The sequence below is a fragment of the Phragmites australis genome, chromosome 3, assembly GCF_958298935.1.
Source record: "Phragmites australis chromosome 3, lpPhrAust1.1, whole genome shotgun sequence".
NCBI lineage: Eukaryota > Viridiplantae > Streptophyta > Magnoliopsida > Poales > Poaceae > Phragmites > Phragmites australis.
Window position 1 is genome coordinate 12,306,612 of NC_084923.1, and position 25,622 is coordinate 12,332,233.

The window sequence follows — 25,622 nt, forward strand, 5'->3', positions numbered from 1 at the left end:
GGGAAATGCAGTGGGCGTCGCCCCACCACGTCGCTGTTGTGCTGCCCGCTAATGTCTGCCCGACATCACGGGCATGCACCGCCTCTCTGCAGCTCCCTCCCCCGCTATAAATAGCGCAGCCCTGCCTCTCTTCTTCCCCTTTTCCCCCATTTCACTGCTGCCACCGTCATTGCATGCCACCATAGCTCGCCACCGTCGATCCACCGACCACGTGCTGTCGAGGAGCCTCAAGACCTTGCCGTCGTCCCTTTGCCACCGTTCGTTCGCTGATAGCCTGATGGGAGCCAACCCGAGCCAGTAGCCGAGCAGCGCCGCCACCACCTCTTCGACAAATTGCCGGCCGCTGCCCCACCCATCGTCGTTCTTGCACTCGGTGGCCCCTCGTGCATCCGCCTCTCTTAGCGCGTAGCTGTGAGCCATCGTGCTTTTGTTTCCACTGTCATGCAAATCGCTCGTCGCCAGCATGCGTATGCCTTGTGTGTGAGGCCAGCCTTCATGTTGTGATGTCCAGGGTGCCTCGAGCCCCATTTCTTTGCAGGTTAGAACCTCCCAGTGCAGCGAAGGTGCTGCCCATTTTTCCTGCGTTGATGCTCCCTCTTCGGCTGCCATCTGGGAGCCTAACGCCGCATCCACCGTAGAGCATAGAAGCCCCGCGTCCGCTCGTCATCATGAAGCCCCAGCGGAATCCCAACTCTGGTGAGCTCTCTAATGTCGCGCCTTCGCAAAACGCTCGCCGCCTCCTATTTTCCCCCTCCCTTCGCCACTCTACCCCGGTTGGTGCGCCTGTGCACACACGCATGCACTTGGCCAGGCTGTCACTCGTGCACTGCGTGGCCCAGCAACCAAAGGCCACGCGCCCAATGGTCCAGCCCAGCTCCTCACCCGTTAAGGCACCTGTTCCAAACCCAAGTGGGCTAATACTGTGTGGCCCTGTACTGTGCAGTCCATCTAGGGCTAAACCTAAAGTGCCCCGGGTTATCCCCGGTGCTTAAAACCATTATTATATCAGTCCCTGGATCAGTCGCTGGTAAGTAAGAGTCTTCCAACAGGTATTATCAATGCCATACAACACGAGGGATGGTGAGGATAATCCACCATCCTAATAACATGTGCAGCACTAAGCCCAAGTGCATTATAAAAAGGGTCCACAACAACAGAGTACATAGCAGAGGCAGCATGACAAACACGCCACTCCACAGGCAACTCGGGTGCGGACGTGACCAAGCCTACTCGTCAGCCTCACCGTCTGCCTCAGTGAAGTCCGGGTTGTCCTCTGAAAGCACATGCAAGGGTGAGTACAAGAGTACTCAACAAGTCTCAACCCTTGCCCAACGGCAGGGGTACGAATACATGCATAAGAGGATGATAAGGATAAGCTGTAAAGTTGAATTTTGCAGAAAGCTAAGTTGTACACATGCATGGTTCAATTTATGTAAAGCAGTTTATGTAAATGATATCAGTAATAAATATGGTTGTCCAAATTTTATTGTTGCTGGACACCCCGTCCACGGCAACCCACGGTACACGGCCGGACCTATATTCCAAAATAGGGCACATCTAGCCCACTCACTCACAAGGAGAGCACATACAACCCATGCTAGTTGCTGCGACCGAACCATAGTTCGTCCATGACCGTGGACCCGGCTATTCGAATAGTTTTACCTATGCAGAGTTGTACACTTTACCCACAAGCTGAGCTCGACAACAATCCACCACTGTAGAAGCACGACTCAACAAAGTCATTACCCACTAACCGCCTACGGGAGCTAACCAGGGGTTCATGACCTTTAGCTAGGCCTCCAACCAGGTCGCCAAGCCTGCACCTGCTCCATGGTTCCCCGCTGCACGACTACATCCAGGCGGTAGTAGACTAGCTGGGGGATTTAGACTAATCCTTGCCCATACAGGGTCGAGTGGTTATACTGTATAGACTAAGTAGGATGTCACATCAACTCGGTCCTTAAACAAACCAAGACAAACACCTCCACATAGAGTCTGCCACACGAACAGCACTCCTCCCAAAGCCTGTCACACCGACAGCGCTCCGGCTCCCTAGGCATTCCCGAAGGAACCCTGATTTGCCTCGATTCTAACCCCAACTCAGGTATTATCATTATCATCCAACAAGGCTCTACCCAACCATAATCCACACAACACCAACACCAAGTTTTACACCTTTGAAAAGCTAGATATGATTGAGCATGAAGTAACGGTAAAGATTATCGTTCCTAAGCATACTATTACAAGGTAATCGCATAGGCATAAGTAGAGTAGCCATGGAGAGATCCTAGGTTTACCAAGATTAAGCATACATGATAAACACGAATGGCTGGCTAAGTTACATTAGGTTATAACTAGATCAACATTTTAAAGTATGCCAACTAGTAATACTGCATGCATTATATCGGGGTAAAACGACTGCTACGGATGGTGTTGATAAAATTGGGTTCAATATGGTCAAAAGGGAAATGGATTGAGACTTGCCTTCGTTGAAGTCCTCGAGGGGGTCCTGCTCGAATTCCTGGGTTCTTGGCACCTCCTCCTCCTCAACGAACTCTCCGGCTTCTAAACGCGACAAACAACCAAGCAAACACACAAATAAATACAAATAAATTTGAAATAAATATGAAAATAATATGAATAGATAGAGCTCGAATTTAGAAGAATATCGGTGGAAGAATCGTCATAATCGGAGTTGAAACGGAGGATTCATGGGCTTCAGAAGTTGATCGGTGGATTAATTCAGAAAAAAAAGGAAAAAGGGAGAATATTCTTGGAATATTCTACCAAAATCCAGTTTTCGGGAAATGAGAGAAAACACTGTGCACGGTGGGCTGTATATGGCATTGGGCTAGGCTAGTGGGCTGGCCTCGCAGGCCTTTGGACCGGGGCGGTCCAAGGTGGCCTGAGGGGTATTCGGCGCTTGGCCGAGCGAGCCTCGAGGTGGCACTGTCGCTCGTTTGCCGGATTGCGGTGGCATGCTCGCTGGAGAACGGCCAGAGAGGCCTTCCCGGCTGCCAATTTCGATGGAGATTGCCCCGGGAGAGAGAGGACGGGATGGGGAGTCCATTTTTGCGGACATCCGAGCGAGGGAGGGAGTGGAGGTGGCTTGCTGCGTGCTGCCATGGGAGCGGCTGGTGAGCTCGGAGAGAGGCGAGGTAGAGGCCGGGGAGGATTAGATGGGTGTAGCGTCTGGTGGAGGTGTTCGGTAGGGAGCTCCCGGAGTTATAATGGCAGCGGTTTGTGGTGTGCCCGAGGAGATCGGCGGTGGGGGATTAGCACTCGGTGGTGGAAGGGTGAGTGAGGGATGAGGGAGTAGAGGGAAAGGAAGAGAAGCGGCTTGCCTTAGAGAGCTAGGGTGGTCGCGATGAAGTGAGGTAGAGCTTCGGATGAGACTATTTATAGGTGGGGAGAGGGCAGAGGTTTGCCGGGGAAGAACAGCAGCGAGGACGAGCTCGGCATGCTCGGTGTCCGGCGCTTTCAAGGCGGCAGCAGATGAGGGAACAGCACGGCGGGCTCGTACACGTACGTGTGGGGAAAGGGGCTGGGGGGACGAGCAGGTGTCAACGGGGAACGGAGAGGACCGACGGCTGGCTTTTCCGGTCGTCGTCGGTACACGAGATGTGACCGGATAGGCAGGGAAAGGAAGGCGCAGGGATGGCACGGCAGCGAGGCGTACGGAAGAAGGAGGGGAAAAATGCATGCGTGCCGGGCTGCCACAGCGTGTGGGGGAAAGGGGGGAGAATGGAGCCGAGTGGGCCGGAGGGAGAGAAGAGAGGAGGCGGCCTAGGGAGAGAAAAAGAAAACGGGCCAGGGAGAAAATTTAGCGGGCCAGCCAGGTGAGAGAGGGAAAGGAAGGAAAGAAAGGGGGATAGGCCGGCTGAGGGAGAAAAAGATGGATTGAGCCCATAGCGAAGGGTTTGGAATTTTTGAGAAAGATTTAGAGATGGTTTGAAATGATTTTGAAAGGTTTTATTTGAATCAAATTTTGAAACTCGATTTGCCCAAAGTTTGGGATGTTACAAAACCCAACCCATCTAAGCCTAATTTGGCCCAGCCAGTACTGTTCATGTGGGTATCACCCGTGGGCCCCACCTATAAATAGTGTAATTTCATATTTTCTCAATTTAATTTTAGATTATATCTTCTGAAGTCGTAACTTCTCCGTTCTGGCTCTGATTTCGGCGATTCTTTCGCCGAAATTTATCTAAATTCATGATCTAGCCATTGATCATGGTGTGATATCCATTAGGACTCATTTGGATTTTCATTAGTGTTAAATTTGGTTCTTCTCTAGTATATCTTATTACTGATCGTGGTCGCAATTACAGAACCGCCAGAATTATGCGAGTGTTGCATAGGAAGTGTCAGGAACGAAGAAGATCCTAACAACAACCAAGACTTTGAAGAAAACCACGGAGAATGCAAGTCATATCTCCTTGATCATATTGAACCTATGTTTTCAATTAATCTACATGATCAACTTAAAACTGGACTTATATCGCATATGCTATAAGTTGCGCTTTTACAAACTATTTGTAGTAGTTAATACTATCAACCATTGCCACGCCATAAATATTATCATCCAAAATACATATAATCCTAGGATTACCTATTGTTATCTATATTAATGACAAATGACGTCTTGATATCTGGCATTCTTAGGATTGAATAAGTCTACTCGGAGATGTCGCTTTTAAAAACACCTCTTCTAGGAGATAAGATTTATTGTTATCAATGATAACTCACATACCATGAATCCTTGATGGTTGTGAATTTTGTGATGATTGTGAAATCCTTGGTGTAGTGTGGGATATGGTGGGTGATGTGTAAAAATGAGTGAAAACTGTTTGGCCGGGACATGCGGAGTAGTATTCTGGATAAAGATGCTCCTGGGGTCTTGAGTTACCTTTGTGGTGTTCATTGCCAGAAGATACTTGCTCAAGCTATTTAAGGACCAAGTCATTGCGTCGTCATTCTTTGCCACCCCTGTGCAACCATGCGTCCTGAATGGGCAGGACTTGACTTCTCCTTCACCAGACTGAGTTGGGTATCCTACTAGAAGGCTAAGAGCAGCGAGTAGTCAAGTGACTATATAGCCCTCTATTTGAGCGTGCAGAGACTCACAAATGCTTAAAAAAGTAACTTGACATTCAGTACAAGACCACTAGTACTTGGGGGTAAATCTCATAGAAAATCCTGGTAGGAAAGGTGATTGGAGTGTCTCGGTATGATTCGCTCCTCCGCTTACAACGGTTGGAGGCTGAGCATATCGCGTGGGTACAGTGTACAACCTCTGCAGAGTGTAAACCTATTCGAATAGCTGTGTCCACGATCATAGATATACGACAACAGTAACTGTTTTCGCTAGACTCTAGGTGTGTGTCTTGATGAATGAGTGTGTGGAGTAAATGTTCATGTTATGAGGTTTTTGGCTCAATCTGCTAGAAGCTGTGTGGTGCTACAGGTACACCAGATGTAATAATAGAGACTATGGAGCGAGGTGTAGCCCCTCCCAGAATCGAAAAACCCCATATATAGTCTGTTACTTGATTTGAACTATTCAAACTGTGTTCAAGTCAATCTAGATAATACAATAGAATACTTGCATAAAACTGCTTTACACTTAAAACTAAACCGTAAAGGCTTGTCTTTGTTTCATCCCTTATGCATCTATTAAACACTTGAAGTAGTATAGGACTTGCTGGGTACCTTTCGTACTCACTCTTGCTCTCATTCAGATGAAGAAACTGATGGCGACTTCACCGGAGGTGAAGGTGAGGATGAAGAGTAGTCCTAGAAGTCGCGTTCTCACCCTAGCTACTTGTGGCTTGCGTCTCTACTCTCCGCTATGTTTTAGTTGGTCGTTCGGCCACGTTTGTAATGTATATGCTAGTTTGTAACCTTTTGTATTATGTAACCTTAATAATTGTGTTTGAAGTTTGGCTGTGATACTACAACAGTTATACTGTGCGTATCAGCTACTTAATCTAGGGACTGATACTAGAAGCACAGGAGAACCCGTGGAACGGGGTCTTACACCTTTCTAGCAGGTCAATCGTATCTGGCTTAGTCACGACAGCAGCTACTTGTTGCTTGACCTCCTTTGAGGCGCAGCTACTCTTCCCTGCAGCTCTAGGGCTAGCTTCCTGTGGCATGGAATATTTGTATTCCCTATGATGTAAGATGCCCTATGATTCTTGCGTAAACTTTCCAAGTAATGTCCCATATAATTATTGCATCCACGTCCACTGCAGACCTCTTTCACTTCTTGTACATCCCGATGTCTTAGGGAAAGTCGTATTTCTAGCCCTGGGAACTTGATACACCTCGCACTCGAACTAAGTGCTCCAGGTTTTCCAGCGCCGCTGAGAGAACATCATGTTCCCTAACCCCGGTGTAAGAACCTTGGCTGGCTTCGAGTGGCTTTTCTTTTACTTTTTCTATGACTGCCTAGGTTTCGTTGTTTCTAAACGTGATTTCACCGTTTTTGGACAGCTCACCCCTTGCACGCAAATATGATTGTGATCATCCCAAGAATTAGAACCAAGGATTCTCATGGCCTTCTCTGGCTAACTTTTTGTTCTCAACCTGCTATTTTGCCATTTTTCCAGCGTACCCGGTTGTGTCGGTCCAGTGGTTATGCTTGTTCCTAGCCCGAAGCTGCTTCTTCTCCTCACTCTCCTTTTTTTAACTACTATGGGTTCTTTATCTGCACAAAAACATCCCAATCTTTCTCTTTCAAGTGCTTGTAGCTCTCGAAGGGTTCCACCCCTTTAGCCAAGTACCGATTCACAAGCTTGCTCTTAAAGCTTCGGTGAAGTTTTGTGATCGCTTTCATTACTACGTTGACCGCAGTGATCATTCGACGCACGCTCATTTTTGCAGGGTACTCTACATACTCCTTGAAAACATTATCGGACAAGTCCCTCTTCGCTTCATCACTGAGATCATCGAACTTAATTGTTATCGGCACCCTCTCCCCAGCAATGAGCCCTGCGACCCTCCGGAATCTGTTCAGGAAATTTTCATCCGTAGGTAGCCCGTCAGCATCGATTCTCATGATGGTAACCTTATCTGTCGGCCATTGTGTTTGTGACCTTGACTTTTTGGCTTGTGCACCACTACCAGTTGTCTAGCTTGGAGAATGTGCTTCCGCTATCTAGAGATAAAATAAGGGGAGTTGACATAAATAAAAAATATTCCTCCATTCAACAAGTATAAAATGCATTGACTCATATCAATACCTCTTCGGCGAGATTGTATTCTTCATCCGTGCCTGACGTCAGCTCTCCCGCTCGCACAGAACAGGGCTCGGGCTATGATATATGCTTTCGCAGCTGCTAGAGGAGGATGACATGAACGGGCTTAGGCTCATATCCGCCCCATCTTGTGTCGAGGTGACCTCTAGTGGTAGCATCTTCTATGCTTTTGGTTTCTCAGGGATGACAGTCCTCTTCTTCCCCATGGTTTCTTAGAGGAAAGAAAATGAATCAAAGTTAAGAACAAGGTAGATTGTATATATGCAAGGCTGCTTGTATATAAATGCTTGAAGGTGGGCTTGCCAATTTAATCGTGGTGATTAAATCTACTAGTTGAACTATCACTAAGATATCTATAAATGCATTTTCTGCATATATTGCAAGTTTGATGATATAAATCAATAGAAGCTAATATATAAATCGAAAAGGAAATATCCAACATTTCAATATAGAAGACTCTTTGATTGTTGTACCCAAGCCAGGAAATATAAATGTGGCAAAGTGAGTCATCTAACTAGCTAATCATGCACCAGTTTGCCGATTCGATCAAAAAGAGAACTCACAGAGTAACTCAAAAATATTCATCATCAAGCATCTACGAGCATGTAACTGTGTTGTCCAAAATAAAAGGAGGGAAAAATTCACAGAGTAACTCAAAACTCATACCCAGTACATCTCAGCATCAATATTAAACCACATATCAAATTACAAGAGAATAATATAAGATATTCATTACACATGACCTTGAAACATAAGAACAACAAAACATAAGTGATTTGTACTCATCATCATGTGTTCAAATAGACATAGACAGCAGGTAAGAAACAAAATGTAAAGTGCTCACAGAGTGAATATGGCAGTTGGCCGCAGGACATACAAAATCCTGCTCCATAACTGTTTTATGGTAAACACCATTGACTGGACAAAATCATAAGATGACAGGCACTCACAAAACCTAAGCAAAATCTCTCCAGAACTATCTAATGATCCTGGACTATGCTGATGTCCCAAAGCAAAATGTACATGATCTAACTAGAGACAATAGCACAAACCAATATAAAACTGAATTGCTAAACAACGACTGAACCTAGAAGCATAAAAGGCTATCACAATCTGTACTGACTGCAACCCTTAGTCGAGGATCACAAAAATGGCAGGTCACTGGAGAACAACAATAACTTATGTATCTCAATGAACAAGAATAGAACAGACACATATTTGCATTGAATAGAACATCCAGTGGCTACCAAAATCATAGATAGACTAGAGGATATACACAGGTACACAAAATTATGCCCAGTCTTAGCATCGATTTTTCATCATCGAGCATACATATGAAAGGCACTGATGAACAAAGAGAGGAGAGGAGAAGAGGAGGATGGCAGGAGTTGTCGTCACTAACCTTGGGAGCGGAGAAGGAGAGGAAGGAGCTGTGGCACCAGGTGGAGAGGGGAAGGAGGGAGAGGTCATCGGGGAGGCCGAGCGGCGTGACAGGGACGAGGAGACCAGGCGGCGTGTCGGGGACAAGGAGGCTAGACAGCACATCGGGTACGAGGAGGGCGGGTGACGCGACGGGGATGAGGAGGCCATGCGGCTCGTCGGGGACGAGGAGGCCGGGCGGCGGAGAGGCTCTGGGCGACAGGGGGTGGCGGTGAACCCTAGCACACGTGAGCAAAATGACTAAGGAAAAATGAGAGGAGTGCATGCGGGGACGACAAGACCTATATACATATAAGTCATAGGTGACGGGTGATGAATGTCACCCATCACCTATAAGTATAACCCGTCACTTATTGTAAGTAAAAGGTGACGGGTGAAGAATATCACCCATCACCTTTACTTATAATAAGTGATGGATAAATAGTATCACCCATCACCTTTTACAAATTTGATATTAATATTACAAATTCAAATTTGACATTAATATTACAAAGTTGACACTGGAATTTAAATTCGTCGTTTTCGTGCTTTCTTGACATGTATCCCTTCGTTATGTTCGGAACGCAGGTATGGAGTTTTCTCGGTCGATGGAAGGCGTGGCTTTGCAGTAGCAAAAGGGGGGATTTCATCGAATTGATTGAACTCCTCATCAACGATGTTTACAACTCCGACTATGCATCTTTTCCCAGCGAGAACCATATGGCGTTTCTTCTTTATTGTGTTAGTCACATAAAAAACTTGGTGAACATCTTTAGCGAGTATGAAGGGTTCGGTCTTGTATCAGATATGTTTGAGATCAATGCTAGTGAATCCATACTAGTCACTAGTGAGGCCCTTTACCCCATGTAACCAACGGCACCGAAACAGGGCTACCTTGAATCCCAAGTAGTTTAGCTCCCAGATCTCATCGATTTGACCATAATATGTGCCCTTCTGCATGTCATTGTCATAAGCATCTATACGGACACCACTGTTCTGGTATATTCTGTTCTCATCTTGGGTAACTGTGTAAAATGTGTATCAGTTTATATCGTACCCTTGATATATCATAATTGTGTATATAGGGCCCAATGCCAGCTTTTTATCATAGCACTTGTAGGAACACTACTCGATTGTTTGATTCGATCTTGAAACCAAGCCGTGAACCTTCGCATATGTTTCCTTGCAACCCAAGCTTCGATCTGCCCAGATTCTCTTCAAGTAGCATTTTCTTGTGCTCATCGACATATGAGCACACTTCGCTCATTTTTTGTAGCATGAGGAAATGAGCTTGGTCATAGGCATTCAGATCAGGAGTTATTGTCATCTTCCCCAGAACCCCCACACCTGTGAGCCTCCCCCCTGTGACGAGACTTAGGCACGCGAATTGGGTTATTTAGGTCAATGTAATTAACAGACCACTCCAATGTCTCCTCCGTTGTGTAACCTGCATGATGCATCCCTCAGGAAAGGCTCGATTCCTTACGTACGACTTGAGAACGCCTATATATCTCTCATCTTGAAACATATGATGTAGGAACACGGGGCCAAGGTAGTGTATCTCCTTCATAAGGTGAGCAAGGAAATGTATCATGATATCGCAAAAGGATAGTGGGAAATACACCTCAAGAAGATATAGAGTCTCAAAGTATCTTCTTTCTAGCTCCTCCAGTGAGTCTGGATCGAGCACCTTTTGTTCAATTGCATTAAAGAAAAAGCGCATGCTCAGGATAGCCTCGCAAACATTTATTGGGAAGATGTTCCTAATAGCTACAGCAAGCAGTGACATCATCATCACTTGACAATCATGAGACTTCATCATGGCAAAATTCATTTTTAGCTCTTTCACCGAAACAAGTCTTGCGATATTGGACGAATAACCAGATGGAACTTTCACACTGTGCAAGAACTCGCATAATTCTTTTTTCTCCTTCTTGGAGAGAGTGATAGCTGGTGGGGCAAGTATTTTCTTTTGTCCGTATCATATGCATGGAGCTTCGACCTTAAACCCATTTCTTCAAGGTCAGCTCGTGCGTTCTCATGATATTTTCCTTTTCCCTTCATTTGAAGCAATGTACCAATCAGACTCTCGCATATATTTTTCTTTACATACATGTTGTTGATAGAGTGGCGAACATCTAATTTTTTCTAATACTCTAGCTCGAATAGTATTGATTTCTTGTTCCATATTCCTAACTGTTCATCATCCTTAGAGGATTGCTTTCACTTGCTAAGGACAACATTGATATTCTTAACCTGATTATGGACATCTTCTCTATTGAAATACCTCGGAGGTAATGCTTTCTCCCTTGTGCCATCAAATTGTTTGTCTATATTTCGGTACGGGTGCTTCCTGAGAAGGAAACGTCTATGTCGCATGTACACTATTTTCTTTGAGTTGTTCAACCTCAAATTGCATGTGTCATCTAAGCAATGTGGGCAAGCTTCACATTTTCTTTTGCTCTAACCTGACAAGTTACAAAGTGCTGACAGATCATTGATGGTGATGAATAACATGGCGTGCAAGGTAAAGTACTCTTACTTGTACTGATTCCAAACCTTGACGCCTTTCGATCAGAGTTTCTTAAGATCATCGTCTAAAGGACTAAGGTACACATCGATATCGTTGCCAGATTATTTTGGTTCTGATATTAATATCAACAACATAATGTATTTCCGCTTGTTACAAAGCTAGGGTGGAAGGTTGTAGATCGATAATACAACAGGCCAGGTGCTATGTAAGGTACTCATGTTACCGAATGGATTCATGCTATCTGTGCTCATAGCAAATCTAATATTTCTCAATTCTTCAGCGAATAAACCCAATGTGGAAGCAATGATTCGCCACTAAGCGAAATCCGTCGGGTGTCGTAGTATTGTGTCATTCTTACGTCCCTCCTTATGCCAACACACCAATTGGGCCTCCTTTCTGTTTGCAAACAGATGCTTCAGATGGAAAATTATAGAAAAATATCACACCATCTTCCTAGGATCACCTTTACTTTTCGTGCTTCCGTGCCCATCACCACCGTCATTTCTACACTTATATTGATGGGTTCCACAAATAGGATATTGATCCAGCTCTGTATACTCTCCACAAAACAAGATACAATCCTGCTTACATGCGTGTATTTTTTTTCTATTTTCAGTCCTAAAGGACAAATTATCCTCTTCGCGTCATAGACGCCTTCAAGCACCAAGTTCCCCTCCGGTAGTATGTCCCTTAGCAGATCCAGCAATACTTCAAAACTCTTGTTAGTCCAACCATAGGTTGCCTTCAAATATAAAAGCTTTAGGTTCCCAAATATTCGCGTGTACTTCTCCTTACAGTTGGGATGAATGGGCGTCTTGGAATCCCATACAAATTCCTGAAATTTAGCAAACTCACATTGTTATACTCGTCGTGCCACTCAACATGCCGCACCATCTAGTTCACATTCTCCACAAAATCCTCAAGATCATTATCATTGAACCCTAATATGTCATTGTCCCTGAGATCATGATTCATTTCACCGGGTGTAAGTTCTTGATCCACACTGTTGGCATGGAGCTCCCTCTTTAAAGCCTTCCTTGCTATATTTGTTCCAACATGTGTAATTCTCTTTAAATCTACGCATGACCAAGTGTGCATGGACATTGTCTGGTTTCGAAAACTTCTTATCATTCCTGCAATCGCGATATGGACAATACATTGTTGTTTTACCATGATCTTTCATATCCGCCAAGGCAGCACTCATGAAATGCTTCACCCCGCTCAGGTACTCCTGACAAGTCTGGGTCTCAAAATATATCCAACTTCTGTCTGTCATCTACAATTAATGTAAAAACATTCATTCTTCATTAACAATTACCTTAATTTCATGGTTAAGCATGCGATTAAAAATTTCATACAATTACACTAGATCTGTGGCATCTCGCGGTAGATCGGGCAAACCTAGTACCAAATCTAACATAAATACAACTCACTTGTACTAAGATTTTAGATAAAAATGCAAAACGGTCGATTACAACTCAAAACATAACAAATCTACTAAATAGGGATTATAGGAGGAGATGAAAGAGAGAGATGCAAATATTAAAAGACCTAGCAATAATTCAAACTTCAAATCAACAATATATTAGAGAGTCTCTAACGAAATCGGAGAAAATCGCCAGAACAGTGCGGGCGATACTATTGAGTAACTGTTCAGCCCGCACAGTGGTTGGTAACTCTTATACAGATCTATGTAATAAGTGACGGGTGATAATACTATCCGTCACTTATTACTTCTCATAAGTGACAGATTATATTATGACCCGTCACTTATGACTAAGTGATAGGTGACGAGTTTAGTCATTACCTGTCACTAATGTCATAGGTGACAGGTAGTATTATGACTCATCACCTTTTACATGTTATCTGTAACGAGTATATACCCGGATCCGACCCAAGTTAGCATAAGCTACAAGTGGTTTAATGACCCATCACTAAATTGTGTCTCTTTTATCTGTTTTTCACGTAGTGGCTCCCCACCTAAAAAATCTAAGTCACGGTTCCCTCCTCTCTCGCTCTATCTCTCCAACCCCGTACCTCTCTGTCTCATCCTCGGTCCCCAACTTCTCCCTCTCTCTCACCAGAAGATGCGGCTCAAAGAAGATCTCGTGCATGGGATGGCTTTGCTGGTGCTGGCGCACGCGTACTATGGTGACAGCGTGGCTAACCGCGGAGCGCGTGTAGTCCATGGTGCCATTGCAATGGGGAGGTGAGGCAGTGCTGCAGCGGGTCGGCGCTGCAGTGGTGCGGGCGAGCGAGATCCATGTCAGCGGTGAGCGATGCGAGCAGATCCATGGAGGGGCTCGCTCGCCCGCGGTGAACTCCGACAGGGAAGGGAGGAGGGTGGCGGTTTGGCTCTCCTACTCCTACAGATCCGGAGGGGAGCTTGACGGCCTCGAGCTCGCCGGTGAGGTCGGAGACGAGGGGCATGCGGTGGGTGCAGCAGGTCCAGCGGAGGGTCCAGCAATGCGCGGAGAGTTATTTGTGTGATGTTGAATTGATTTTGGATTGAACTCAATTATTTTGTGTGATGTTGAATCGAGTTCTTTGTGTGATATTGAATTGAGTCCAAGAGTAGAATTAGTTCATGTGATGTTGAATCAATTCTTTTGTGTAGTTCTATCAGTTTATGTGTTGTTGAATTATTTTTTGTTATTTTAGATTCTATCAGTTTAACTAATGTTGAATCGGCTTTGACATTGAATCTAGATTCAATGAAAGTCGGAGCGGCTCTGGCGTCAATTTTTTCTTTTTCTTTTTACTTTTTAAAAATAGCAATACTGTCGGATGGTTAATCGATACTTAATAATAACCGACTATCATTGTCGAGTAAGAAAATACCGGTTAAAAAACCAATAGTAAATTATTTTTTAATGGGCACTGATCTTTTATCTTTTTTATAGTGTGGTCAGTAGACAGCCGCAAGTTTGGCTAGTATGCCAGTGGAGACTGGGCAGTATATTCGATTGGGTCGTCCCTAACTTTTTTTTTTATATATAAGAGATCGTCCCTAACTTTGAATGTTTGTTAGGTATATCGCGTCGTTTCGGCACCAATCACGTCGTACTGCCGCTACATATGCAGCTGGCATCAAGTATTGACTTGAGATAATTCGCTCTTTCCGCGCATGCATCCCCTGACTTCAAGTTCAACGATGGTTTGGACAGTTAACTCAACACGAAAATGACAGACATGCAGATAGCCAATAATGCACACTGCAGTGCACTGCAGAGTTGACTCTTAAGTCCAAGCTTACTTCACTATGCAGCAGTTTTTTTTGTCATCTTCGATTCACACCCAGTGCACTGGTGCAGTGTGTGGCTCATTTCAATAGGCACAGGATCGAGGCGTGTTGTGCATATGAAAATATCACTCAAATTTTGCGTGAGCTAGCGGACAGCATCGTACTGTATGTTCTTCTAAGGAACATACATAACTGACCAAAGAAATAAACAGAAACTACGTGAAAAATAGACCGTCATGATGATGGATCATGTATCTATCATTCTAAACGTGTTATTGATGATATATAATAAGTGACGGGTAAAAATTTTGACTCGTCACTTATTAAGGTCACTGGTGATGGGTCACAACTGTGACCCGTTACTTATGACTTATTTGTGACCCGTCACTTATGATTGATAGACGGTTTTCGCGCTTTTTGGATGTGAAAAAAAAGTCAAAAAATATATTTTTCACCTAAGCAAATCCAACTCATGCCTATCACCACTCACCACGTATCTCTACCTATTTTTCAGGTTGTTTTTAGAATGTGCATTCCGTGGGAATCTAACTCGCGACAGCCCTTCGCGTGCGTAGCTACCTAACTACCTCAACCTCACGTGCGTCCTGAAGAGACTCGGATAAAATATCCTTTTAACTATTTTACCGAGGGTCATAAGTGACAGGTCATAGTTATGACCCGTCAACAATGTTAATTTTACAATTGACATAAAAATCAGTTGACTCAGAGTGTCTTCGGTTAAATGACCATAACTTTTACATACGGACTCTGATTTTGATATTTTTTTACTCTACGGACATCTACAGAAAAAGTTACATCCGTTTCTCCCCCACTTTGTCGGGTTCGGCTAATTTTTCGAGGCCTAAAATGGCTTGGAAGATTAAGTTCTCACCTCCGAAAGTTTCTGTACCGTTTTCAGAATGAGCGTTTGTGTCTATAGCCGTTACCCCTTACATCAAACTTGAGCAAAATATACGATGGTTCATATTCTAGTGCTTCTGAAGTGAGAAAAATAAAATTAAATAAAAAAATGCAATGTTTGAATCATTTTCTGTATTTCTGAATAACATCATTAGTGACGGGTCATAACTTGATCTGTCACTTATGGCAGGTCTATGAGCCCCGTCACTGATGAGTTAGTCATTAGTGACGGGTTAAAACTTGACCCGTCACCAATGACTGGCCTACGATGACCTATGAGTGATGAGTCGTCATTGGTGATAGGTCAAATTTTCACTGTCACCAATAACTAGTATTAGTGACGGGTCATAACTACGACCTGTCATTTTTATCATAAGTGACGAGTCATATTCACTTATGTAATGTCTTATTTATTTATTTTTCACGTAGTGAGAGATTCACAAGCGGAAACGATCAATATATGCATGTCGATCGAAACATAAAACTTGGAGGCACGGAATAATATAGTTGACTCGTTAAAATTATTCCTTGCAGACTTGGAAGCACGGAATAATATAGTTGACTCGTTAAAATTATTCCTTGCAGACTTGGAAGCACGGAATAATATAGTTGACTCGTTAAAATTATTCCTTGCAGACGTACTTACACTACTTAGTAGGAGTACATCTTTATTCCCAGTTGCAGCACGCGAAGGCTATATATTTCTTATAGCCTTATTCGCTGCTGTAACATCAAACTAGTCACTTAACTACCAACTTACTACTTACGTATGTGTCCACAGGCATGCAAGCACGCATGCATGCACACCATGCACCCCGTAGATCTATCAAGGGTGCACGACGATCTTGGTGTACTTTGTCATATCAGTGGTGGCGCGGCCGCCGCCGCCGGCGGCGAGGGGGAAGTAGAACGGGTAGATCTCGTAGCGCACCCTGCAGCTGCTGTAGTTGATCTGGCACCCCTGCTGCGCGCCGCAGTAGTCGCCGAACCTGGACACCGCCGTGGACAGGCACTGCGCGCACGTCAGCGGGGCCAGGTCACGCGTGCACTGCGCGAGCCCGTAGATGGACACGAACGGTGTGTACTGCTCCTTGTCCCGCCCGAGCCCCGCGCTGCCGGCCGCCGACGCCTGCGCCGTCACCTTGCCCATCACCTTGCCCACCGCCTTCTCGAACGACTTCGCGTTGTCCATCGCCTGCACATTCACGAGCACCACGCCGGCGTCCGTGTCCGCCTGGCCGATGAAGTTGGCGTTCTCGTACCGCATGAAGCAGTAGTCGTACCTGCACAAATACCGAAGTACGGTGCATGTCATGCCAAGTTCTTTTGATATGTTCGTCATACATCTCTCCGTCTATCTTTGAGTCAAAGGAGTGATATATATGCATGCATCTGCACGTACCAGATTCTCGCGTCGGAACTGTAGCTGCAGGTGCTGGGGAGCTGGCTGGCGGCGTCGGCAAGGCAGGCCGCGCAGTCGCTGGCGGAGACGTCACCGCGGCATTGCGCGAGGCCGTAGATGACGTTGTTGCCCTTGCCGGCCGTGGACGTGGCGTAGCCTCCGGTGGAGGCCGTGGCGACGAGGTCGGCCAGGACAGCGTTGATGCTGGCCACGGCCTTGTTGCTTACCGCGTAGCTGTTTCCGGCGCAGTAGCTGCCGATGGAGTCCGCGGCCATGCCCAGAGGGAGCAGAGCCAGAAAGACAAGTAGCAGGCAGCGGCAGGCTCCGCTAAATGCCATTGTATGAATCAAGCTCGAGTGTATGCTATCTTTCGCTGCTAGTGATTTGCGTGGCTCCACTTGTGAAGAATGGCTGGAGCTTATATAGAGGGAGTGCGGATAGGACGTGAGAAGTGCTTGCCGCCTTTCTTTGACTGTTTATTTGGTTGCATGCAACACTTGATGTCGACTTCTTGACGGTAGTATGACCATATGAGACCGTGGGCTAGCCACACTGGTACTGCTGACTGATCAATCAGCTGCTGGTCCACGAGTGGGCATTTGCAGACATTGCGAGCTAGATGGCTCGCTGACGGCTTGGCGCCATGCCATTGCGAGCTAGACGACCGATAATTATATTCATGTTATTATAACTATTGTGGTTTTAAAATATATCATTACAAATTTGGTATTTGAAAATATGTTATTGTAAATCTTTTGAAATTAGGTTCATGTCATTACAAATTTTCTAAAAAATAGATCATATCATTACAAATCTCTTAAAATTTGAATTTATGCCATTACAAATATCCTGAAATTGGATCATGCCATTATGAGATGTGCCTGATTTATAACAGTAATGGCATAGAATAATTTCAGGAGATTTATAATAACATATTTTCAAATACCGGATTTGTAATGGTATATTTCAAAATCACGATATTTATAATGGCATGAATCTAATTAATCCATACCCCCATTCTCAAACGGGCTACACCCAAACCCTATGCGACAATGGCGGGTTTGGGTTCCATTTTTCACCCATTTGGTATCTCGGGGTTGGGTTGGGTTAAGTCTAACGGGTTTCGGGTTGAACGTGGTTTTGCTCCACCCGACTCCACCTGACATGTTGTCATTCCTAACTACACGAATGGAACACAACTGCACATCACACCCTAGCAACTGCATATGTGTTTCATACACATGGAATCAATTATATAGCATAACAAAAGAAGTATTTGCATACACAATGATTAAATTCAAGTGGCCATACGACACGGAGATGGATGATGTTGAGGAGATGGTAGTCATTGATTAATGGAGGTGGCCGGCATTGATGAGGTGAGTGCGAGTTGATGAGCAGAAGTAGCTGACACCCATCCATGAAGGTGATCAGCGTGTGACTGGAGTTGATATGTTGTCTATCAATATATGTAGACGGTAGTAGGGACCGAAGATCGTGGCTGGATTTTGGAAATAGACTAAAAGAAGGAAAAAGAGTATAATTGTTGGAGATCTTATATAGTTTTGAAATAAATAAAGAAAAGGACACATCATTGATTAGCCTTGGTATTTCATTATGTAATGATCATTTATCTTGATTTAAGTTTTGGATATAAAGTGATGAAAGGAGAGAGAGTACACTGTAATAAAGGAAAACAATCAAGGATGACGTGTATAAAGTATATTAATTGTTAATCTGCTAATTGAACATTGGCAGTTTACAGCTAACACTTATTAGCAGGGACAAATCTACATGTAGCTTGGATGGTGCACTGGCACCAGGGTGAAGAAATTTTTTATTAGTAATATGTTCATATCGACCATAGAAATTTATATATGTCATTAGATGTACAGAGAAGTAGTGACACCGATGTCATTTCGGTTTAAGCTTTGCTCCTGCTTATTACCAAGTCACGGTTGACCGGTTTCTTCGCTGCAGCGATGACACAGATACGTGTTGCTCACCGACTCTGCATTTTTTCTTTCGAACGTCCGGAGAGAAACATTGGCGATTTTTTTTTTTTCGATTTCTGCAGGAACCAAATTTTTTTCTGCAAAACTCCTGCTCTCCGAGCAAAATTCTTGGTTCCAAGTAAGCCCGTGCCGAAATGCAGTATACTACCCACAGGTTGCAAGTTAGCCGAGCAAAACAGTGTGGAGGGCAGTGGCGAGTTACCTAATCGATCCACAGGCTGAACTGTATAGGGCATGGAAATTTGGCACCATGAAGGCCGGAAAGGAGGAAGAAGACCAGACCGGACGCATCGCGCATATTACGCATGGTCAACAAATCCGCTGGCCTCACAAGTTTCCGGTTGCGGAGATCCAAGCACAAGGCGCCACACGAGCCAGAACACACAAACGCCGCGCATGCCGTCCTGCGCACGGGCTTCGTTCCCGTTCCCTGCGGATGGTTCCCCGGCCCATAGATGCGGCCCAACAAAGCCCATTCTCCGGAGGTCAATCTACAGTTTTTCCATTAAAAAAACGCAATCGCTAAACGATAATCAGCTAATTAAGGCCATATTTCCATAATCTCTATCATAATTCAGCTTATAACAATTTAACTTTAAATTGTAATAATCCAACAATCCGGATTTCATCGACTTTTGTAAATTGGACTGTCTAGTTTTTATAATTTAATTTTTTACAATCTATAATCTATAAGTTATTTTTTATAATAACCAGCTGAAACAAGCCGGTTCTAAATTCGTGATTTCAGTTGAATCTTGCTCCGTCCGATCTGTTCCACGATTCGTGCACGAGGTCGCGTCCATCCCGAGCTTTCCTTCCGGCCCGTGTCATTTTGTTTCGTTCGTGGGCCTTGCTGTCGTTTTCAGCCCATTATTTGCTCTGCCATTTTTTTTCGTGAGCAGGTTCCGAGAGGATTTCGCCATTAATTTCCTGGATCCTCGTAGGCGTCGGGCTACTAGTGGGAATCGGGAATGGAGATATCTCTCTTCTGTTTTGTTGAAGGTGGATTTGGATTCGTGAAGAGAAGCTGAGATGGAGAGGGCGAGTTGGGGGTTGGGACAAGGCGATTTTCTCTCCCGAAAGAACGGTATCAGTACTGTTGATTTTATATTAAAAAGGAAATTTTAATTTAAAAAGAGATTAGATCTGAAAACTTTACAACTGCACGATTAATTCAAGGGTAATCGGTGAAAACCCACAACTAGAAAAAAACATCCCAACAACTGAACAATACAAAGACCAGCCACCACAAAAACACCTCGACAACTGACGTGAGTCCAACATGAGTCATCGTTACCGAGCTTGTCTTACCAGCGGCGCAATAACTCCGACTCCCTACAGTGGATGTCCATCTCTACCACGAAGTTGTCATGACTCCGCCCAAGACCAAACACCAGGACACGAGAAAAGGCACAGCTTCGAATCATCGTTGCCGAGCTGGTCGAACTTCTCGACGCAGCAGCTTCGACTCCTCCGCAGCCATCCTAACCAAGCGCATCCTAGACATCCGTCATGAAAAAATGCATCTCTAAAAGAGTAGAAGCCTTGCTGCAACATGCCCCAACCTGGCAGCAGGTGAGAACATAGCTGCCACCGATCGGAAGCACACAAAACCTTAGCTGGAAGCCACCGTACCACATTGATGGATTTTTACGGCGATGTCTCTAAGAAGAACACGAGACCAAAAGCGTCATCATCGCCGATCTGGAACTAGACTCGGTTTTTATAAAAAAAAATCATCTAAGTAGGAAGAAGAGATGTTCGACAAACGCCTCTATGAAAAAGAACAACGCAGAGGATGGCATTGTCATTAGCACCAGCAGAAGTCTTTAGCCCTGATCTCCACCAAACCACCAATTGTGAAGAGAAACCCGACCAAGACCGTGCCGCCACAATGCAACAGCTGCCACCCTTGGGGGCGGATCTAGGGAAAAGGCAGATCCAGCAAGAGCAGGAGACCACGCCGCGAGGGGGCCAACAGCCGCAGCAGCAGCGCCGCAAGCTAGGCAGCCGCGAAAGGACAATGGCCACAATCGGCACAAATAAATGGCGCTAGAAACCATGGCCAAAGCACTGCACACTAGTGACTGACACCATGGCGGATGACGGCAGAACGGCGAGCAACGCCGGCGCAACATGCTTGAAGTGGACAAACGGTCACCCAGATCTTGTCACGTCCCAAATTCCATAATCATGTGATTAAGCTTAATCATGCATCATTAGCATCATAATTAATTTTGAGGTAAATTATTTTGGCGCACTAGAGCACTTCGTTTGAAATCAATTGGATGAGAGAAAGAAATCCAGAAGAAAAAAGAATTGAATTCGCAGTTAAAACAGACCTCTTTCTCTAGCACGTGGGACCCACTAGCTGGCCGGCCCCACACCTCACTCTCTCTCCCTCACTCGGCTGCCAACCCCACATCAGCCCCACCTCACTCCCGTGCCTCTCCCGTGCTAGCCAAGGGAGCCCCCTCTCTCTCAAACTCTCTCTTCCTCCCTCAAATCTGGGCTCAAGAGAAGGTATACATGTGGTACTCACGCGATTATAAGCTCATGATATATCCATCTCTCCAATTCATTTTCGTTTTCCCAGAGGATTTGAGCCGGATTTGGTGTCTTTTGGTGTTTAGGGTTGAAATATGAAGAACACCAGATTTCTTCGCCTCCCGAGCTTTTTCCGTCGTTTTCTCCTTCAATCGGAGGTCCACAACCTCGGTAAAGGCCTTTGGGTGAGTCCCCTAAACTCCCATGGCAAGAATCCACCTTTTAGATAGTTGGATTTTGAATTTTGAGCTAGGGGTTTGAAGTTCATGAGTTCTTGATGAATTAGAAGCAATGGTCGAGTTTTGGTCGATTTCAGCATATACATGTTGTCCTACGTGGTAGAGGAAGTCAATGTGATGCTCTAGGTCCAAGTCTCCACTCCAAATGTCACCGAAATCGTCGTCGGTGAGCTCCCAAAGTGCTCTGGCGACTCCCAGCGGTCTAACCGCCACCCCAAGGTCGGTCAAACCGCCAGGGGCCAAAACCCTCTACACGGGGGCGGTTTGACCGTATTTCCGGTGGTTTGATCGTGACTCTTGGCGGTTTGACCGCCAGTATACCTGCGGTCTGACCGCTGTATACACAGACAGCACAGTTACTGCTTGCTAAAACTTGTAAAATTCATAATAAATTCTCTGTAGCTCCAAAAATTATGAAACAAATTTTTTTTTTCATAATAATCTACTCTACATATTAAAAATATCCCCATCCATGAAATAATGAATTAAAATTTTGAGATTAATTAATTAGGTTAAAGCTTCATTAATTCACCGTTAATTCATCATAAGTCCAAAATTGATGAATCCAATTTTTCTAGTTTCCTTATGACTTGTTATATCTAGGAAAAATATTTTCATCAATTATATGCATATTGTGGCATATATTTGCACTTCATTCATACTCATTGCATTGCACGTGTTGATCCTTTTTAGAGAACGTCAATCCCGGAGGCTGAAGGCGATCCCGTCACACCGTATCTTTTTGATCCAAGGCAGCAAGGTAAGCATCTATCATATTACACTGTGTTAACTTGAAAGTCTAAAGTGTTATCTATGCTTATATATGTATGCATGTGTCGGGTACCTTTGGGTAGAACCTATGCCGTTGCATTCTTCTACTTTGGTCACGAGTTCATGTATGTTCCTTAAAGCCTAGAGGTGATATCAATGTCTAAAGGTCTTCGCTATGCTTAGCAATACTTAGGTATTTCGGTAGAAGTCGAACGACGGCGTTCTCCATTGTTCACGAGGATAGGATCTACTACTGTTTACAATTACATGTTGTTGGTGATTGTATGGTTGGTGAGTGGTGAGTATGAGGCGAGGTGTGAGCGCTGCTAGGAGGGTGTTTAGCCTGCCCAGATGTGGAGTTCCACTGGGTAGGACGGTAGAGAAAAACCAGGCACCGTAGACCGTTTGCACCGGTTAAGCACCGATCGTCGGTGTAGTCGGCTTTAGCACTTACCTTACTCACCACATGCTAATATAATAGTAGGCAAGCCAAATACCTTCGCAGTTGTGGTTTTGTGGGCGTGAACAACGATAGTGTGAGCGGGCGGGCTTGTAAGCGGTACTAGTTTGCTCAGGGAGTAGTTCTAGTACCACCGCGCTGAGCGTTGCATGCCCCACACGGTTGGGGCTGGTTGGGAAAGGTTATCACGAGTATCCCCTTGTGTGCACTTTGGCTGGTGGAACAAGCCGAATGGTCCTCGTGTCGTGTGGGTTCAGGAGTATCCCCCTGCAAGGTGTAAAAACAGTTCGAACTGCCGCACTCTCGGTAATGAGCATGTCTATCGCTTATCTGCACCGGTCGTAGAGTCTCGGTTGTGGGCAATGGTTTGGCTACGTGTTTGTGGATTGGTTATGTTGGAGTTATGTTGGAGTGATAGTGGTGTTGGTTCGGATATGAGATGGTTTGGTGTGGTTATGGTTCGGGTATGTGGATGTGGTTCGGATATAATGTGGTGATTTGGGCATGGTGATCGAGTTGGCACCGGTTATACTTTAATACACTTGTTGGTTATGTTTATATATGTTCAGTTGGTGGTGTGGGGTTGTTTTATATATGTTGGTTAAGCTACTTGCTCACACTTACGTCTATGTTGCTTACCGCTTAATTAACTTAACCACGTTAATTCTTGCTACCAGCTTAATGTATGATTCTTGGAGTCGGGAATATATATACCCATACTGTGTAAGACTTATGAGTACCTTCGTAATCAGGGTGCTGCCCTTAAGTTGTTGCAGGTTCACAGGTTGGCGAGGAAGAGGCGCTGTTTGGCTACTTTGTGCCTGCCGATCAGGGTGGCAGGCAGGAGTAGCACATTCTACTCCGAACTCGGTGCTTTTTGTATGGAGCCTAAGGGCATGTGGCTCCATATCCTTTTGTTGTTTAATTTATTTTTCTTCCGCTGCGTAAATCTTTTGTTGGTTAGGAGTTGAGAGGTTTTGTCTCCTCTTAGCTCGCTTTTGTTATAAATTATTGAAATCAGTTGCATGCTTAATACTTGTAATATAAATATTTATTACTCGCTCTTTATTAAGTTATGTTGTAATGTACCTATTGGAAGGCATGTGTTCCGATCCTTGGGCACAAAACACGTGCCGAGACTGCTGGACCGGTATTTTGATTAATCGTCGAGGTTGTGATTATATTAATGATCCGCCTGATGATTAGTTCGAATACTGTTTGGTCAGGTCCTCACAGATCTCCACCTGAGAGATGGGGGAAACAATACTCCGTGGGGAGAGCATGAGCGATGGCGGGAAAGACAGCGCGACGACGACGACGAAGACGAACGCCACAAAACAGTGCTAGACACCCATCGTCAGCCCCTCGCAGAACACCCGCCAGCCACTCTACCCCGCCAGCAGAATCCGCTCGGTAGAAGGCATGGCGGCCCAAGGTGGGCCATCGCCACCTCCTGGGGACCACCACCACGGTCGACGCGGTGCAGAAGAAGGCGCACGTCATCGCTTCCGCACCGCGTGACTGGCAAGCGCTCCTGCCACTCCTACAGCATGACGACGAGTGCGTCTCGGGGGCCGCGGTGCACACGGTGGCAGCGGTTCGTGCGGCCAAGCTGGCGCACTCCAGCGCCATCTACCACGGCGCACTCTTCAAGCTCCTGGCGAGGGAGTCATCCGAGAGGCCCACAGCTTAACCCAGATCCGGCTGGATCCCGACGGATCCCTGCGGGGAGGTACAGATCTGGCCGCCGCCAAGCCAGCCCGACCACGCGCGCACCAAGAAACCGCCGATGAGCTGAAGAAAATTCCGGAGAGGAAAAAACTCATAGGAGAGGGAGGGGACGGGAGACGCGACGACAGCTTCTTGGCGCCACCGCGGCAGCAGCGGCCGCACCATGAGACTTGATAGGGAATATTTTCACCACCATGCAAACTTTTAGCTGCCACGGTTTAACTTCCAAGCCTAGCCAACGATGAATCATATCTTCCTTGTACTTGGCAAGGACGAGATAATTTTTCGGACCGATTAAAAAACCTACCCGGAGGGACTAAGGATCTGGTACTCTTTTGAGAACTTGGACGCGTTCGGAATCCCGAGTATGTGATCTAAGAACCTAAGAAACCCGGTTAGATGCTTCATCTAACCGGAAATTTGAGTCCACTCGATAACATCGTCGAGCAAAAGTTTATCTTTGTTGGCTATATATTTGAACCGTTGAAGCCTCATTTTACATACTGATGGGGAGATTGACGATGAATAATAGATTGTTATCATATCTGGATACGATTAGAGTTTCTCGTAATTCTTGGGACATATCTTTATCTCTCTAAAGGGGATCTCTGGAAGAAAGAAAACTACCCGTAGATATCCAAGGCGTCCCATAACTAGGATGGTTTATCTCCAAAAATAGGAAGGATGACTCCAGATAACATACGACAACACATATATATACGTAGTCAAGGGACCCTGTGGAGGATAAACCTAAACAAGTCAAGTCATTAGATGTGATTAGAAGTCATTACAAGCCAACATAAGCCAAGAAAGAAGTCGCTAACTAGGTTTAGATCTATCTAGGCTAGCTATACTCCTTTGTAATAGACCAAGATCGACGCATGGTTATTATTCTTAGAAAAGTTTGAACCTGCCTAAAATCTCATATGTGTTTCCCTTATGATTCATCTACTCGAAGCATCATATATTCTTCAATAAATTCATTAGATTGGCGGTTTAACAATCGTCGACATAGATATACATGTACACATGCTATTTGATGAGCTTCTTATAATGCATTTTGTAATTGGTTATACTG

At 45.1% G+C, this 25,622-nt stretch overlaps 1 protein-coding gene across 1 annotated transcript; it reads right to left on the minus strand.

Moving 5' to 3' along the window:
• Window positions 1-15,972: 15,972 nt before the first annotated feature.
• Window positions 15,973-17,164, minus strand: LOC133910991 (cysteine-rich repeat secretory protein 55-like). The gene is made up of 2 exons (XM_062353225.1): window positions 16,782-17,164; window positions 15,973-16,662 (listed from the first exon to the last, which is right to left on the minus strand). Exons 1-2 carry the CDS (start codon window positions 17,117-17,119, stop codon window positions 16,206-16,208), a joined length of 795 nt encoding a protein of 264 aa, XP_062209209.1. The 5' UTR covers window positions 17,120-17,164; the 3' UTR covers window positions 15,973-16,205.
• Between the last annotated feature and the right edge of the window lie 8,458 nt (window positions 17,165-25,622).